This window comes from Miniopterus natalensis, chromosome 1 (genome assembly GCF_054644295.1).
Source record: "Miniopterus natalensis isolate mMinNat1 chromosome 1, mMinNat1.hap1, whole genome shotgun sequence".
NCBI classification, from domain to species: domain Eukaryota; kingdom Metazoa; phylum Chordata; class Mammalia; order Chiroptera; family Miniopteridae; genus Miniopterus; species Miniopterus natalensis.
Genome location: NC_142081.1, coordinates 161,613,372 through 161,630,229, shown reverse-complemented (window position 1 = coordinate 161,630,229; position 16,858 = coordinate 161,613,372). Strand labels below are relative to the sequence as shown.

Genomic DNA, 16,858 nt, shown 5'->3' with positions numbered 1-16,858 from the left:
TAGTGACCACTTTGCAAGTCAGCGACCTTCTTATTAGCCCAGATTTGTAAGGCTTAAGGGCTTTAGGATGTTATTTTAATAACATGCTCCTAAAGACAGTTGAAAGGGCAATATTGTAGAGCTTAAATAAAACCAAGGCTTCAAGTCTGACCTTTGCAGCCTTCCTTCTGGACTGTATTTCTGTCCCCCTTCACCCTGCCCTGCCCCACCCCCACTATGGAGGGACCAAAGAGAGTTGGCAGTAAAGGTCCTGATGATAATGATATCAATGCCACATTTATCATTTGTTGAGTATTATCAGCCAGCCCCTGAACTAGACATTTTATGCTATGTGATCTTTAGCATAACCACTATATAGATGAGAATCCCAAGGAAAGAAGTTGATAATTTTCTGTAGGTTCCACAGCAGGTAGAGCCAGAATTGGAACCCAGGTCTGTCTGATTTCTGTGCTCATGCTCTCAATTGGGACCTCATTTAGGGTTTTACACACACACACACACACAATTCTGCTGGGAGGCCTCACTCCTGTGCTGAAGTCTGTGCTGTGGATAACTACAATCTATCTTTTTTCTTTTTTAATTCTCACCTGAGGATATTTTTCCATTGCTTTTCAGAGAGAGTGGGGGAGAGAGAGAGAGAAACATCGATGTGAGAGAGACACATCCATTGGTTGCCTCTTGCATGAACCCTGGCCCGGGCCAGGATGAGCCTGCCGTTGGCTCAAATCAAACCTGGGACCCTTCAGTCCCCAGGTCAGTGCTCTAACCACTGAGCAAAACTGGCTAGGGTCAATCTATCTATCTTATTAGACTCACCCTTTTCACATTTTTTTCTTATGGAAATAATCTAACACTATCAGAAAATCAAAGGGAGGGAGAAGTGAAAAGTGGAATGACAGTCACTAGAATTTGAAAATTTCAGCGACAGAGTCTGAATCTGACCTGGTCTGAGTATGTTCACCTTCATTGACTTCACCTCAATTTCATTATTCTGTATGGTTATAGGATTAAGCACTTAATTTTTTCATTTTTATGTTTATTAAAGTCATGGCAATATTTATTTATAATTATACTTTTTGGCTTTCTGGGTATAATATTTATATAATTTTCTTTGCATGATTTTATCACATGGAAACTCTTGATATGCCTATAAACCTAGTATGCCTTGTGTTTTAATTTCTCCTGTCTTGCTTTGTAAAACTTTCTATCTGCTATTACTATGTATATTATATTATTTTAACATAAAATGGGATCCCACCTTTTAAAAACACATTCTTCTTTCCATCCTCAGGGAAATTTCTATTGTGATGAATGATTCTATTGTGATGAATTTTTAAAGACTGACCTTCTGATGTGACTCATGAGTCAAACCCAATAAAAAAATATCCTCTAACCCAGTAATTCTGTTACATTTCATCAAGATTTCCAAACTGGGCAATTTTTATTGAGACACTGCATTATCGTAAAGAAAATGGTGAATTTCACAAGACATTTGTATCACGGTGAAGTTGGCCCAAAAGTCTTAATAGCTTTCCTTGTATATATTATTTCCTTTTCACCACGGGATAATTTTTAGAAACATCTTCCTATCTAAAGCTCTTTTCCTACTCGTTCCCCATGCCGTTCTGAGTTATGGGTGACTCCTGATTTTATTTTGTGGTAGATTCAGTAACGTCTGTCATCGTAAGTTCAGAGAGAATAGGCCTTGGCACAAGCACAGCTTGCCTTCCCTTTGGCAGTAGAACTACATTAGAGGAAAATATTAGCTAGGCCGAGGTGAGGGGTGGACATCAGACCGGGACCACCTATGTGATTACTTTCTTTCAAGCCAGGAAAACACTTTATACAGATTAAAAAGTAACTACTGCAGGGTTTCTAACCAGTTTCCCATGAACTGTACGCCTCTTTTCCCCCTTTCACCTTTCTTTTCTTCCCAAGAAATTAGAAATAACATGACAAGAAGGAAATCATCCTGAGTTAAAGAAAAATGGAGGTACCCCTGCCTGTAGAAGATATTTTAAAAATTAAAAAAGGTGTCAAAGCTACAAAACGGTGCCATTGTTAGTTTCGTTTTTTATCTTTTTGTTAATTTGTACAGAGTAATGGTAAGGAAAGGAAACATGCACATTCTAAAGGAAATAAAGGCACACGTCGGAACTCAAGTGCTTGAACGTGGTCTGGTCACCTCTCTGTGGTGACTGTGGGGAATTGCAGCAGACTCGGCTCCCCGCCACTCCCACCGTCCCCCCACCTCTCTCCACATTCAGTGCCATTTACATATTTTTCTTTGAGCTGAAGGTGAAATTACCTGTGTTAAAATTGTTAGTCTTTTTTAGAAGCATGTGAAGTTTTAAAGACATAAGTGTATTTATTCCATACAGATGGAGCAATTCCTGTAACTGACCAGGAACAATTGGAGACACTCGTCACGTTTTGGAATTTACTGTTTCCCCAATGGTGGCCGAAGGGTCTCTGATCCAGAATTGTTTTAGGTGTAATCACAAAGAAAGGCCGATAGAAATTGTGCTTCACTTGACACATGCAGTAGTTCTTTAAAAATTACTCTAAAACCATGCTGTTTCCTGGCTACAGCGGCCCCCTTTATGTAGATTAGGTAAAATTGGACTTAATTGTTTGCAGTTTTAGCATTTTAGTTTTGAAAACCCCTGCAGTTCCTTGAGCTTCTTTTCAAAATAGAAGCGTGAGAGCCTCTTGTCGCCCAGATAGAAGACTGCTCCCCAGAGCAGCCAGTCGTCCTCGACTTGCTCAGTCCCTGCAGTACCCGGGACGTTTCCACAGTCTAGAAATAGATAAAACCTAAGAACATCACAGTGGAACTTCCCAGTGTTAAAACACTTCGTATTAATGTAAAAATGACGCTTGCTAATTAAAGCATGAAATGTATTAATTTAGTTTTTAGGGTTGTGTATTAATCCCTGTGTGTAATTAATTGCTTGCAGATGCTTGCTGGTCCTTTCAAGCCGTGTTCTCATTAGGTATTCCTCCATATTCCTGAGGGGAAGAAAGGGGACAGTCGTTTGATGTTTTCTTAATTGAAAGAAGCATTTAAATACCAAGCTGATAGATCATTTGGTGCAAACTGTTAAAGAAAAATCCTACAGATTATTGGGAAAAGAACTTGGTCTCAGGAGCGAGGCGACCCTCTACCACTCCTGCCCACAGCCCGAGCAAGCATCTGGCTTACACAGTCATTCCTTGTAAGGGGAAAGGGAGACAGGCTTTTTCCCATTAAAAAAAAAGTTACCAAGGTCACGCATTCTCACTGTAAAAAAATACAAACGGACATGAAATGAAAATTGAAAGTCTCCTTCACCCTCCATTTATTTCTAATACAAAGGGTTTAGAAGTTTATCAAGGATTAGTAAAGCACAGTAATTAGTAGTGATCACTATATTATGTCCTATCTTTTAGTTTCAGGTTTACTTTTTATTTAAACTACTCCTCTCCGTGACTATCTTTACTATTATTATTATTTTTTAACTGGTCTCCAATTTTTTTCTTTCCTAGTTTATTCCCATGCCTGTACTCTATGGCGTGTTCCTGTATATGGGGGTAGCATCCCTTAATGGGGTCCAGGTAAGTTTTCCACAGCATCTAAGCATAGTCATGTTTTACTAGCAAGGCTACTCCAGTAGCAGATCTTTGAAGGAAAATGCTAATTATTTGCTAAGTCTTTAAAGTGCATTTATTTTCTACTCTCTCTACCATTCACCTACTTTTCATTTTCTGATTTAATTAACAAAGTTAGTTTGTGTTCACAAATATTATCATACATACCGTTTAAAATAGGCTGTTAAAAGTCATTTGACCAGAAAAGAGAGCTTTGATCTTCCCCCCTCCCTCCCTCCCTCCCTCCCTCCCTCCCTCCCTCCTTCCCTCCCTCCCTCCCTCCCTCCTTCCTTCTTCCCTCCCTCTCCCTCCCTCCCTCCCTCCCCCCTCCCTCCCTCCCTCCCTCCCTCCTTCTTCCCTCCCTCCCTCCCCCCTCCCTCCCTCCCTCCCCCCTCCCTCCCTCCCTCCCTCCCTCCCTCCCTCCCTCCTTCCTTCTTCCCTCCCTCCTCCCCCCTCCCTCTCCCTCCCTCCCCCCCTCCCTCCCTGCCTCCCTCCCTCCCTCCCCCCTTCCTCCCTCCCTCCCTCCCTCCCCTCCCCCTCCCTCCCTCCTTCCTTCCTTCCTTCCTCCCCCCCTCCCTCCCTGCCTCCCTCCCTCCCTCCCTCCCCCCTTCCTCCCTCCCTCCCTCCCTCCCCTCCCCCTCCCTCCCTCCTTCCTTCCTTCCTTCCCTCCCTCCCTCCCTTCCCTCCCTCCCTCCCCCCCTTCCCCCTCCCTCCCTCCCTCCCTCCCCCCTTCCCCCTCCCTCCCTCCCTCCCTCCCCCCTTCCCCCTCTCTCCCTCCCTCCTCCCTCCCTCCCTCCCTCCCCCTTTCCCCCCTCCCTCCCTCCCTCCCTTCCTTCCCTCCCCCTCCCTCCCTCCTTCCTTCCTTCCCTCCCTCCCTCCTTCCCTCCCTCCCTCCCTCCCTCCCTTCCCTCCCTCCCCCTTTCCTTCCTTCCTTCCTTCCTTCCTTCCTTCCTTCCTTCCTTCCTTCCTTCCTTCCTTCCTTCCTTCCTTCCTTCCTTCCTTCCTTCCTTCCTTCCTTCCCTCCCTCCCTCCCTCCCTCCCTCCCTCCCTCCCTCCCTCCCTCCCCCCCTTCCCTCCCTCCCTCCCTTTCCTCCCTCCCTCCCTCCCTTTCCTCCCTCCCTCCCTCCCTTCCGCCCTCCCCCCTCCCTCCCTCCCCCCTCCCTCCTCTTCCCTCCCCTTGTCTCGGGAGGAAACCAGCCGGTTCCGTGCTCTTCAAGGTACTGCCTGCCAGCTGCCTTTGCTCTACGCGAAGAGCAGCCTGTTCTGACGCGATGTGCTTGTCACGTGACTGAGTTCCGTGATAAAAAGTTTTGAACCAATGAAAGAATAAAGTCAGTGTGGCTTATGTGCTACTTTTGTTGAAACCTTCAGCTGTTCACAACTTTGGTAAAACTGGCCCCCTTTTTAAAAAATTAGGGAAAACTTTGTAAGGGACTTTGTCTTTCAATCGAGGTTTAATTTACTTGGCACTAGGAGACTGGAAGTCCTTTCTGCTTCCTGGCACCTTGTTAATTGTAGCCTTATTTAATACTTAGTGAGGTTTTAATGGGAAAAGACGGCATGTTCTGTGGACATCATAACAATTTATTTAAACCCCATCATGATAGTCCTGGCTTTCATTTATTGAATTTAGATTAACTTGGTTTAGAGTCAGATAGAGCTGGGCAAGTGGCCAGACTTCCCCAAAGACAAAAGGCTACTTTATTTTTCCTTATTTAGGCCCATTGAGTAGATTTCTTCACCATTTGGCTACTTGTTATGCAACACAGGGTGGTTCTTCAGAGACTGGACTAGAATGAATGTGTGTGTATTTGTGCCTATGAAACTTTTGGGAAGATAAATGTATAAAAATATTTCATTTGTACCTGGCGTTGTAAATATATTTTACTCTTCTAAGTGGAAAAATATGAAATTAATTTGCCCTCCAAATTAGAAGTTCTTATTTTTGTTAGCTTTAAAAGGCCAGTCTAGATACGAAGCTTGGTTTTATGCCTTCTGGGTGCTTGCTTGGTGGTTAGAACTCAGTACACGTTTATAAAACAGAAGAAGAAAAAAAATCTGTTTTGTAATGAAGTGGAAAATCCTTTGCTGAAGGGAAAGATCATAGATTTTTAAAATTCTGTGGTGCTGTTGTCCCTATTGCCTTTTCTCTTTTTCTTTCCCCTTGAGCCTTCCTCCTTTAGAACTTTTGGCAAGATTTGTTTTAGCAAGAAGTTTTGGAACCCAGTCTTTATAAGCAGCAAGGCCCCCACCCATCAAAAATAGCCCTGGTGGTGGAAAGAAAACACTTGAGCTAGAAAATCACTCGGAGATTATTGTCTGTGATAGTCTAGTTTACTTTACACTCGCCCTTCCTTCCAGAAAGAAAGCAGAGGTGTCCTTTCAGAGCTCTTGTTACACAGCAGTTCAGTTCAGCGCTCACTTACTGAGCGCCTTCCACCTAAAGGTCCTGTGCTAGGCACTGACACCCCCTCCTCCTCCGTGTAAACTCAGCAGCTCCTTGTGAAGCACAGCGCCTGGCACGCGGCTGCTCAGCAGACTTTTCAGCACCTGTTTGTACGTGACGGTGTGATCGCCTCTCCAGGGTTCAAATGTCTAGCTGTTGACATTCCGAAACTCACTGTAGTTAATACTCATACGGCTTTTCTCCTTTGGAAAATGGGCAATGCGTTGCTGAATGTGTTAGCTGAGTTATGCCCTAGAGAATGTGGAATTTCTGAAATAGCCGTGCATTCCCGTTCTCAAGGTGGATGCTTCCTTTACATCCTGGAAGCATCCCTGAAACCTCACGACCCACCGCTGCACCTCCGCCTCTGTCAGATAAGACAGAAAGGTAGAGTGAGATACAGGACTGAGCTGCCTTGCTTCAGGATATCATTATTAAAAGTCACAAGATCCTCTGTCCCAAGACCCAGATAGTGTAAATACAGAGATGAGCGTCTAGAATTTATATTGTGCTGTGACTTTATTCTTGGCGGCCACTGTATCTCATGTCTGAATAACTTTCTGCAAAGTAATAAAGATTGGAAGACTCCTACAATATCTATCTGTGCTGGACTAAATTTCTGCACCCCCGGGTCACTGTCCTCTGAAAAAGGCACAGCGTGGCCCAATGATAGCATGTGAATCACTAGTGGGTAGTTAGGCACAATAGAAACGCCTTTGTTACCAGCTCTTCAACTAATGCGTCGTTCTCTCCTCCCCTTCCCCCCCAGTTCATGGACCGTCTGAAGCTGCTCCTGATGCCTCTGAAGCATCAGCCTGACTTCATCTACCTGCGCCACGTCCCCCTGCGCAGGGTCCACCTGTTCACTTTCCTGCAAGTGTTGTGTCTAGCCCTGCTCTGGATCCTCAAGTCAACCGTGGCTGCTATCATTTTTCCAGTCATGGTAGGGGTTTCTTTCATCGAACCTACCCCTGAGGTCATACCAATGTCATGTGGTTATCGTAATGTGGGAGACACAGGTGTCTTTTAGGTATGGTTCCAATTTTTTCCAGCTTTGACCAAATCCCTTCCATTTGTTCAGTTGTAATTTAAGGCTCCTGTGTCTGTGATTGTCTCCGCTGGACCTCAGAGTCAGACGAAGCTGAGTTCAGATACCGGCCCTGGTTCGTGCTGATCAATGAACCTCCCTGAGCTGCCATTAACTTATCAGTAAAATGAAGGTGGCATTGTTGTTACTCTGGGCATCAGTGATGGATACCAAAGTTACAGCAAAATGTCTGGCACATAGTGGAAACCAGTACACATTAGTTACTTTAAGATACTGTTGTGGCCCTGGCCTCTGTGGCTGAGTTGGTTGGGTGTCATCCTGAGCACCAGGAGGATGCCAGTTCGAGTCCTGGTCAAGGGCACATTCCCAGGCTGCAGGTTCGATCCCCTGTGGGGGTGTGCAGGGGGCAGCTGATCAGTGTTGTGCTTTTGCCTCAGTGTTTCCCTCTCTCCCTCTCCCTTCCTCTCAGAAAAATCTAAAAAAAAATTTAAAAAATCAATAAACTATTTAAACTACCCCACCCCCCAATACTGTTGTACAATAGAATCATTCTAACAAACCATGACACATTTCAGTCCAAATAATAGAGAACAAATCAGGCAACTTATGAGAGGTTACCCAGGGAACTAGGAGAAATGGAGGGAGAAGTTTAGTCTTTGAAGTTCTTGCTAGTTTGTACCATGCTAGGTTCCGCCTGGGCTCTCTGTCCTTGCTCTGACATGAGAAGCAGGGTACACGGATGCTCCCGTCCGAATCACCAGGGAAAGGAGGGAAAGAAAGCGCTAGCTCTGTGTCTGGTTTCATGACTGAGTTTTATACTTCACCGTAGCTTTCCATTTCTTGCATGGACACCGCGTGTGCAAAACTCGCAACATGTCACAAAGCCAGCCTCAGGTCGGCTCTGTCACCCCTAAGGGCTTTGGAGGCAGAATTTTCATACATAAACCATATTTTACTTTTTATAAAAATTCTTTTAGCCAGGATTATTATTTTGTTTTATGGGTATTTGTTGTTTTATAATTGCTTTTTTCTCCAGAGGAGGAGGAGAAATGGTATAAAATACTATTTGTAGTCAGGTGTCATTTCAATTATAATTTACATTCAGCATTGCTCTGTATTGGTTTCAGGTGGAGAGCATAGTGGTTAGACAGTCGTGCCCTTCACAAAGTGTTCCCCCTGAGACTTCAGTGCCCACCTGACACCATGCACAGCTACTACAATATTACCGACTGTGTTCCCTGTGCTGTACTTCACGTCCCTGTGACTATGTCTGTAACTGCCAATTTGCACTTCTTAGTCCCTTCACCTTTCCACCCAGCCCCTAACCCCCGCCCCTCTTCAACTCTATTAATTTACTGAAAAGCACACTGAGTGTGAGAAATGACTCCCATTTGCCTGTTGGTATAATCTACCTATCTATTAGTTTTGCTAAAGCTAGGGAAAAAACAAAGTTCGATCTGGATAGATTTGAAATATATCCAGTAAATCACTTACTGCTTGTGCTAAATAATAAAACAAGTTTGCCTTTCTAATGTATTTTTTATCTTTTGAGAGCTTCTTTTGGATCACAGAACAATCATGTAAGATCAGCAGGGCAGATTTATTAACGTCTCTCGGAGAGGAAGAAACTGTTATCAGAGGGCACATAGGCAAAGACAACTGTTTATGTGAGGCAGAGCCATGACGCTTGTATCCTAGTGCATACTCAAGAGCTATGTATAGAATCAGAGATATGGAGTTTAAAAGGACTGATTTTAGAGGCAGACAGCTGGGCCCTCCGTACGCTTCCTTTTCTGGTTTAGTGATCTTGGGTGACATACTATGTCTCTAAACTTCGGTTTCCTCAGCTGTGAGATGGAGATCATCATTCTACTCTTTGGGTTTGTTGTGAGAATAAAGAGTTTTAGCACAGCAGCTGAAACACCGAGAGTACTCAGCCCACGGCAGTGCTTGAAGTCACCCAGTAGATGAAATGGTCTGTGCATACTCCAACTAATACGTTGAAGAGGTCTTAGTGTCCTGCCTGTTGCACAGATTTTCTTGATTTCTCAAAAACTTGTGTTATGTTTTAATTGTGAATAATTAGAAATCATATGCAGGCTATTTTTTTTTTTCCTTTAACTTTTTAGTTGTCTTATTGAAAAGCTGATATGGAAGAAAGTAGGTTAAAAACGAATCCCTTCACACTGAAATCCTAAGTGAATTTGATTACACATTTCAGTGACCAAAGCAAAGTGAGTTTCAATTTAGACCTTTATGAACCAGCTTTCTCCATGAAGAAAAGGTTCATGGCCCACTTGATAGAAGTTCTCATAAGCAGGATGAGCTCCACCACCGCCTGGCCTGATACAGCACAGGTTTCATGGCGCAGCGTTTGTATGGTTAGGCCTTCCTCCGACAGGGCTTCTTTCATGGGATTTATGTTTATCCTTTTAGATCTTGGCGCTTGTAGCTGTCAGAAAAGGCATGGACTACCTCTTCTCCCAGCACGACCTCAGCTTCCTCGACGATGTCATTCCAGAAAAAGACAAGAAAAAGAAGGAAGATGAGAAGAGAAAGAAAAAGAAGAAAGGCAGCCTGGACAGCGACAATGATGACGTAAGGAGCTTTCCAGAATTCCCGAGTAAAGCTAGCTAAAGAGAGAAACGTGAAAAATCAGGTTTTCTGTCCCTTATGTGAGACGTGCGGATGAGTTCCAGGAGTGTTTACCTGTCCGTGTTACATGTCAGTCTTCATCTTCCTTTGCCCTTTATTGTCTCTCTGTGTTTTTTTAAAATATTTTCTGACGCCTTTCTTTAACCATTAATACACTGAAAATGATGAAATGACTTCTGAAAAACCCAACTAAAGAAGCTCACCACGTCTAAGGAACTCCAGTCTCAAAGATAAAAAGAGTTTGCTTAGTAATGCTGTCCAGTGTATCTGGTTGGCTCTTGGCAGCCCAGGATTTACATTTGCGGTAACTGCGCTGGATGTAATGCTCAGGCCAATGTGGACAAATGCGGGTGCCCTCGCCGCCTGTGACCTACGTTTGAGAAGGCTCTCAGCCACCCTTCTCCGCTGTTGGACATCTCTTTGCATTGGGCCTTGACATGATTGTGGATTATTTCTCTGTAACCCTTCAATAAAAAGGAAAGGGAACTGGACTTTAGGGTCTTTCACATAATTGTAGTAGTCAGTCTCAGAGTCTAGGTGATGCGCCTGCAGTTGGGTGATTAAGTTGAAAAATAAAATAATTGCCCATTTTTTCCCTCAGGACCATTTCATAGAATTACATGTGCTCCATTAGGAGTCTGTAATTAGTGCTAGGAGGGAAGGTGAGATTTAACACACACACAGAGCTTATTCCAGTAGCCTTTTGAAAGGACTGCCAAAATGACATTTTTTGTGTGAAGATTTGTTCTGGATTTTTTTTCACACAGTGCAGTATCCCATCTAAAGTGGGAGTGTAGTTAATTTTTGGTGTGTACTCTATAGTTGATCATTTTGATCGATCATGCATACTTGTCCTTAATTGCCAAAACAGCTCTTTATAGTATATATTTTTGTTCCTGCTTTACAGGTGAGGAAATATTGAGAAATGTTAAGTCATTTTTTAAGTGTACACAATACAACAAACCCGTAAATGTTTGCTGATTGGGAATCAACTTACTTACAGAAAGCTTTCCAGTTGTCCCCATTTGTGGTGACTTCCATTTGGTGCGGTTCTAGTTTTAATTGACTCCATCCCGTCAGCTCAGGAGAGAGGAAAACAGATGCGAGCGAGAAAGCTGGTGTAGGTGGTGGCAAAGCTAGCCAGTGGGAATGACTGTCCTTAAGGCTCTTCTCCTTAGCACAGTGTAAATGATAATATGATACGTTTAATCAGGACTGGGAGGTAGGGAGGCCTGTATAGTAACACCTTGCTTAAAACTTACAAATTTCTTTCACAGTCTGACTGCCCATACTCAGAAAAAGTTCCAAGTATTAAAATTCCAATGGACATCATGGAACAGCAACCTTTCCTAAGTGATAGCAAACCTTCCGACAGTGAGTAGAACTAACCTCTTGCTTCCCTGCTTTAATATGATTTGCACTTGCAGAGAAAAAACCTTTAGAACGATCATTTACATTAACTTTCCATCTGTTTTCTTTTTTTTTTTCCTATGCGAAGATTTACACTGAATTATTAAAAAACCCCGTCATTTGTACACCCCTCGCGCTTCCCTTTCCTCCCTTCTGTCCATAACCTTTTACATTTTGGTTTGGTCGCCTTTCCTCTGATCCAAGTTGTCTCCACCTTCTTTCGGTTGCTACACTCATAACCGCGTTTTCACCGATTTTCCTTTTCTCTGCTGGAATTTAGAATCGCGGCTTCTAGGACTACCTCACTGTCTGTTACTGTTTGTCTTCCTTAGGCTTCAGCCAATGACCAAATCAGCTCAAAAGAGAAATTGCAGCATGGGCTCTCAGCGATCAAGGAATCAATTGTTAATATTGAGAATTTGGAATGATTTATTATTTTAAATTTAATTGGCAATCATCAAATATTAACAGAACTTTTTAGGTATAACTTATAAGATTTGTGCATTTTCTCCCTAATGTCTTCATTCCTCTTCTGTTATTTCAAAATTACCCGTGTAACTGCGCTGTTTTTTCCCCTTAGGTAATAGCCTGGTGGCTAAGGTGTAACGATTTCTGACACGTCACCTTTTCTTTTGGAATTAATAGGCCCCTTAAAGCGGGGGAGGGGAAACCTCTGTAGTAAGATTACGGAATATATCTCATGCTTTTCCAATAGCAAGTAGCTGCTGCCTCCAAACCACTTTCACTTTGAGTTCCCGTTTGAAGAAAATGTATTTTTTAAGACCCAGATGCACTTCAGAGTCTTCTGATCTGATGAAGGCAAAGAGCCAGTCGAGACGTTTCCCCCGTTTGACAGTGCCACTCACTGCAGCCTCGGCGACAGCTAACCCAGCCGAGTGTGACATGAATGTCTGCCATGAAAATAGGTCTGTCAGCTATTTATCGTTGTGTATCAGATGACTACAGAATGTAGCCGCTGGAAACTACAAACGTGTCTCCTAACACAGTTCCTGACATTCTGAAATTTGGGAGCAGCTGATTTTTGGTGGTTCGGGGTCCAGGTATCTCGAGGTTGCAGTCGAGCTCGCGGCTGGGACTGAGTCTGGAGATTTCACTGGAGCCGGGATCTGCTCCCAGACTCACTCACGGGGCAGTTGGCAGGAGGTTTCGGCTCCTTGGCCTGCGGCATCTCCATGGGCTGCCCATGCATGAGATGGCTTCTACCAGAGCCAGTGCGAGTGAAGCCACGGTAGAAACGGCAGCCTTTTATACCTGGAACTCAGCAGTGGCATCTCATCCCTTCTGCCATGGTCTGCTGGTCACACAAACCTACCCCGGTACGGTGTGGGAAGGAATCGATGCAAGGATATGGATGCCAGAGGCGCAGGGGGCATTGGGGACCATCTTGGAACCTGGTCCCCAGTAGGTTTAAAGAATTAAGACACTCTCACATTTAGTGTCCAATCTATATGTAACTTCTAGTTTATAAATGAGGCTAATTTCTTCAGTCCTGTCAGTGGGATTTAGTTAGTTTTTTCTTTTTGAATTCAAGTTCACCAAACCATGTTCTGGCTTCATTTTTCATCTCTAAGGCATTAATAACAAACGAAGACCTATAAAGAGCCCAGCATGTATGTCCATCGACATCATAAACTGGTAGAGCCCTTCTAAGTACAGTTTAAAGACTGCTTTAGAAAAAAAATCACCAGGTGGAATTTGAGGCTCCTGGAAAAAGTTCATGGCAGTTAGATTATTTAGTGCTAGTGTTCCTCATTCTCTCAAAAACCCTTTAAAAAGGATACTTTGAAAGTTGGCATATTAGAAATTTACTTAAGCAAATCACCCATGATCATTCTGACATCTTTTTTTTTTTTAAAGATTTTTTTCATGAGTTTTAGAGAGAGAGGAGGGAGAGAGAAACATCAATATGAAAGCAAAACATCAATCTGCTGCCTCCTGCACACCCTACCAGGGATTGAGCCCACAACCTGGGCACATGCCCCAGCCCGGAATCGAACCTGGGAACCTTTTGGTGCACCAGATGATGCCCAACAGGCCAGGGCTAACTGACATCTTTTCTAATGTCATATTTATCTTTTATAATCCATGAAAAAACAAAATTGACAGGGTTGCAGTATAAATAAATTCTTCTGCCTGGCCGGGTGTGGCTCAGTGGTTGAGCATCGACCTAGGATCCAGGAGATCGCAGTTCAATTCCCGGTCAGGGCACATGCCCGGGTTGCGGGCTTGATCCCCAATGGGGTGCATGCAGGAGGCAGCTGATCAATGACTCTCATCATCATGTTTCTAGCTCTCTCCCTCTCCTTTCCTCCCTCTGTAGTCAATAAAGATATATTTAAAAAAAAAAAAGATATTTTAAATAAATAGGTAGATGATAGATAGATAGATAGATAGATGATGATAGATTCTTCAAAATCTTTTTATTCCCCCATAAATAACAGGACAAAATTGTGAATGCCGAATATATAAGGAAATCCAAGAGCAAGCATAAGGCATTAAGTAGATGCTTTCATTTTCTAAAAACGGTTCACCTCCTACCTCCTCACTGAAGAGAACATCAGTGGTCCTTCCTAGAAAACTGAGTAAAGGGAACTAAATGGTTCTGGCTTCATCATGGTAGTTAGATTCTTACCTCGATGCCATGTTTCTTTCTTATGCTTCCAGTTGTGAAAGATGCATCCATTTGTGTGGAGGTGCATTTTTATTTTCACTCTGGTTTTACATACTATCCAAAACTATTCTTTATGATTAACAAAAATTTTTTTTTTTCCAGGAGAAAGATCACCAACATTCCTTGAACGCCACACATCATGCTGATAAAATTCCTTTCCTGCAGTCACTGGGTGTGCCAAGGTAAAGCACGGCCGGTGTTTTCCCTGCGGGCTCTGTGGGACTCCCCGCGGGAATGTAGTCAGTGGCGGGCTCTTGGCAGAGCACCTGTTCTCCTTCCTCCCTACAATGTATCTTAATAAATTACCCGGCCACCAAACCTGCCCCAGGTTTTACTGGTAGAGAACCTTCTAAGGGGCCTACTCTACTTACTCTTAGGAATACCGGGGCCTTTCAGTATCATTACCATAAACCCCAGGGTCAGTGGCAGCTCTTGCCGTTTCCGCGTCATCTCTGACTTAAGGGGTAACTGCATTTCCTGGCAGCTCTTCAAGAGTTTCCTTCCATCGTAACAGGGCCCTAGAGATTTCAGGTCCTCCTTGATTGTCAAAAAGGTGAAATCCCTGAATGTTTCCTACATGTAAGTCTTTTTGCCCTTGAAGTTGACTGTATCCCCCACCTGGCGGTCCGCCTTCTTGTGTCGTTGTTGTTGTTTTAATCTAGGTGGGGGAGCTAATGACCCTTTTACTTGAATATCTTGACTATTGGTACCTCCATCCCAGTTAAAAATGTTTGTTTCTAATACGGAAAGAGGAGGTGAGTGTTTAAAGAGAACACAGGAGCACACGCTTGGCTCCTGCAGGATGCGTGGGCGCGAGGGGCGATGGAGGACATCGATGCACTTACCCCCCTCTCCTTTCTCTCCCGCCAGCCCCCCGAGAACCCCAGTACAAGTGGTGCCTCAGATCCGAATAGAACTTGAGCCTGACGACAGCGATGATTTCTGGAGGAACAAGGGAACAGAAACCACATTGTAGCCTGTTTGTCTTTCCTCAAACTAACAGCTTTTGTTGTTCATGGTCTCGTTTTTCGTCTGGTGGTTTATTTCTTAATTCTCGTTTTGTTTTGGGTTTTGGTCACTGGCCGAGTCATCCAGTGCTATCTCCGCTCCTCCCTTGCGTAGGTAAAATTGAGACAGGAGTGCGCCGTTCCCGAAAACCAACCTCTGAAGAACCCCGTCTGTTATACTTTCAGACGCGTCCTCTGACACCCAGACTCCTCTGTCACGCAAGACACGCACAGACACGGTCCTTTTCCCCTAAGCAGAGGGCAGAAGTGTTAAGGACTCGGTAACACCTTTTATTCAAATATTGAAGGAACTTACCACTTCGGCTTCGGAGCTGTGCTCACTGGCTTGTCCTTCTGTCTGGCGGAACAAACCTGGGCCTCCAGACAGTTTCTTCTCGCTTGCAGAGCTCTCCAGAACTGGAAAAGTGCTGCTATCCTAATTTGCTCTTGCTTATAAACCCTAATCCTAGAGTTATCAAAAAAAGAAAAACTAAAGGTACTTTACTCCCCCTAGAGAAACTATTGCCATCATTGTAGCAAGTGCTGGAATGTCCCTTTTTCCTATGCAACTTTTTTTAACCCTTTAATGAACTTATCTGTTAAGTACATTTGAAGAACATTTTTCTTCCTAGATTTTGTTGTTTAAATTATGGGGCCTAACCTGCAACTTATTTTTTTGTCGATTTTTTAAACTTTTTTTTAATTACTGTAAAAAAAAATGAATTTTTTCCTGCAGCAGGAAACATAGTTTTGAGTAGTTCTACCTCTTATTTGTAGCTGCCAGGCTTTCTGTAAAAATTGTATTGTATATAATGTGATTTTTACACACATATATACACTCACACACACATACACACACAAAACCACAATCTTTAGGGTAAGCCTGAGGGCTGGATCAGAGGACAAACACCATGTTTCTAAGCATTCATTTTCCCCTTTCTTTAAAAGAAATTTATCTGTTCTATGAAGGAGATGGGGAGAAGGGAGAAGCTCCTGTGTAATGGGGTTAACTGATGCTTGATAATAGTAGAATCCAGGCACGGATGCTAATTGTATTACCAAGTCCATGTCCTATGCAGTATTGTTAGGTTGTTTTTTTCATTTTGAAATATTTGTGTGTTTGTGTATATACTCTGTGTGTGGCTGGTGCACATACGTGCAAAGTTAGGGAGAGTGGTGGTAGGCGAAGGGCAAAGTTACCCAGCCTCTTGTGTCGGTTTCCATAAAACCCAAACCACATGTGAAAAATCCATCAGAGGTCCAAGAGACTTACTGGTAGGCAAATGAGGGTGAATGGAACAGTAACCATCATTGATACAACAAAGTAGCCCGTATTTACAATACCAAATCAAAGAAATATCAATAGACCATCTACATATCTATCTATAAAGTGTTTATAGGACTACAGATAGATCCGCAGAGGTATGTGTGTATACATTTTAATAAGACTCACATTTTTTAGGATGGAAAGGCAACTATTTCTTGTGATTGGGAGATTTAGAATATACGTGTGTACATATATACACACACACACTTTGAATAATAATGTCAATGGGTTAAATCTGAAAAGAAAAACATCAGTTGAGCTATCAGCTGTTAAGTGTGTATACAGTTTTTGGGACACCCTGTGTGTGTGTATGTGTATGCGTGTGTGTACATGCACACACATACACATACATACACATATACACTTCAAAGTACCATATTGAAAATTAGAAAAAAGTTAATTAATCTTTATTAACTAAATTACTATTTATTTAAATATAATGCTTTTAATAGGTTGAATTATGTATTATGAATCTGTATTAAAACTTTTTTAAAAATACGTTTTTATAGATTTTTTTAGAGAGAGAGCAAGGGAGAGAGATAGAGAGATAGTAACATCGATGAGAGAAACATCATCCATTGGCTGCCTCCTGCACGCCCCCTGCTGGGGACCTAGCCAGCAACCCAGGCTTGTGACCCTGACT

General features: G+C 43.1%; 1 protein-coding gene across 1 annotated transcript in view; it reads left to right on the top strand.

Annotated features, from left to right (window-relative positions):
• Window positions 1–16,526, top strand: part of SLC4A4 (solute carrier family 4 member 4) — a 249,657-nt gene extending 233,131 nt beyond the window's left edge. Inside the window, exons 20-24 of the mRNA XM_016207089.2 lie at window positions 3,529–3,597; window positions 6,846–7,019; window positions 9,561–9,722; window positions 13,984–14,063; window positions 14,752–16,526. Of these exons, the coding sequence (XP_016062575.1) occupies window positions 3,529–3,597; window positions 6,846–7,019; window positions 9,561–9,722; window positions 13,984–14,063; window positions 14,752–14,857 (591 nt within the window). The 3' untranslated portion in view covers window positions 14,858–16,526. The remainder of the gene's footprint in view (window positions 1–3,528; window positions 3,598–6,845; window positions 7,020–9,560; window positions 9,723–13,983; window positions 14,064–14,751) is intronic.
• The last annotated feature ends 332 nt before the right edge of the window (window positions 16,527–16,858 follow it).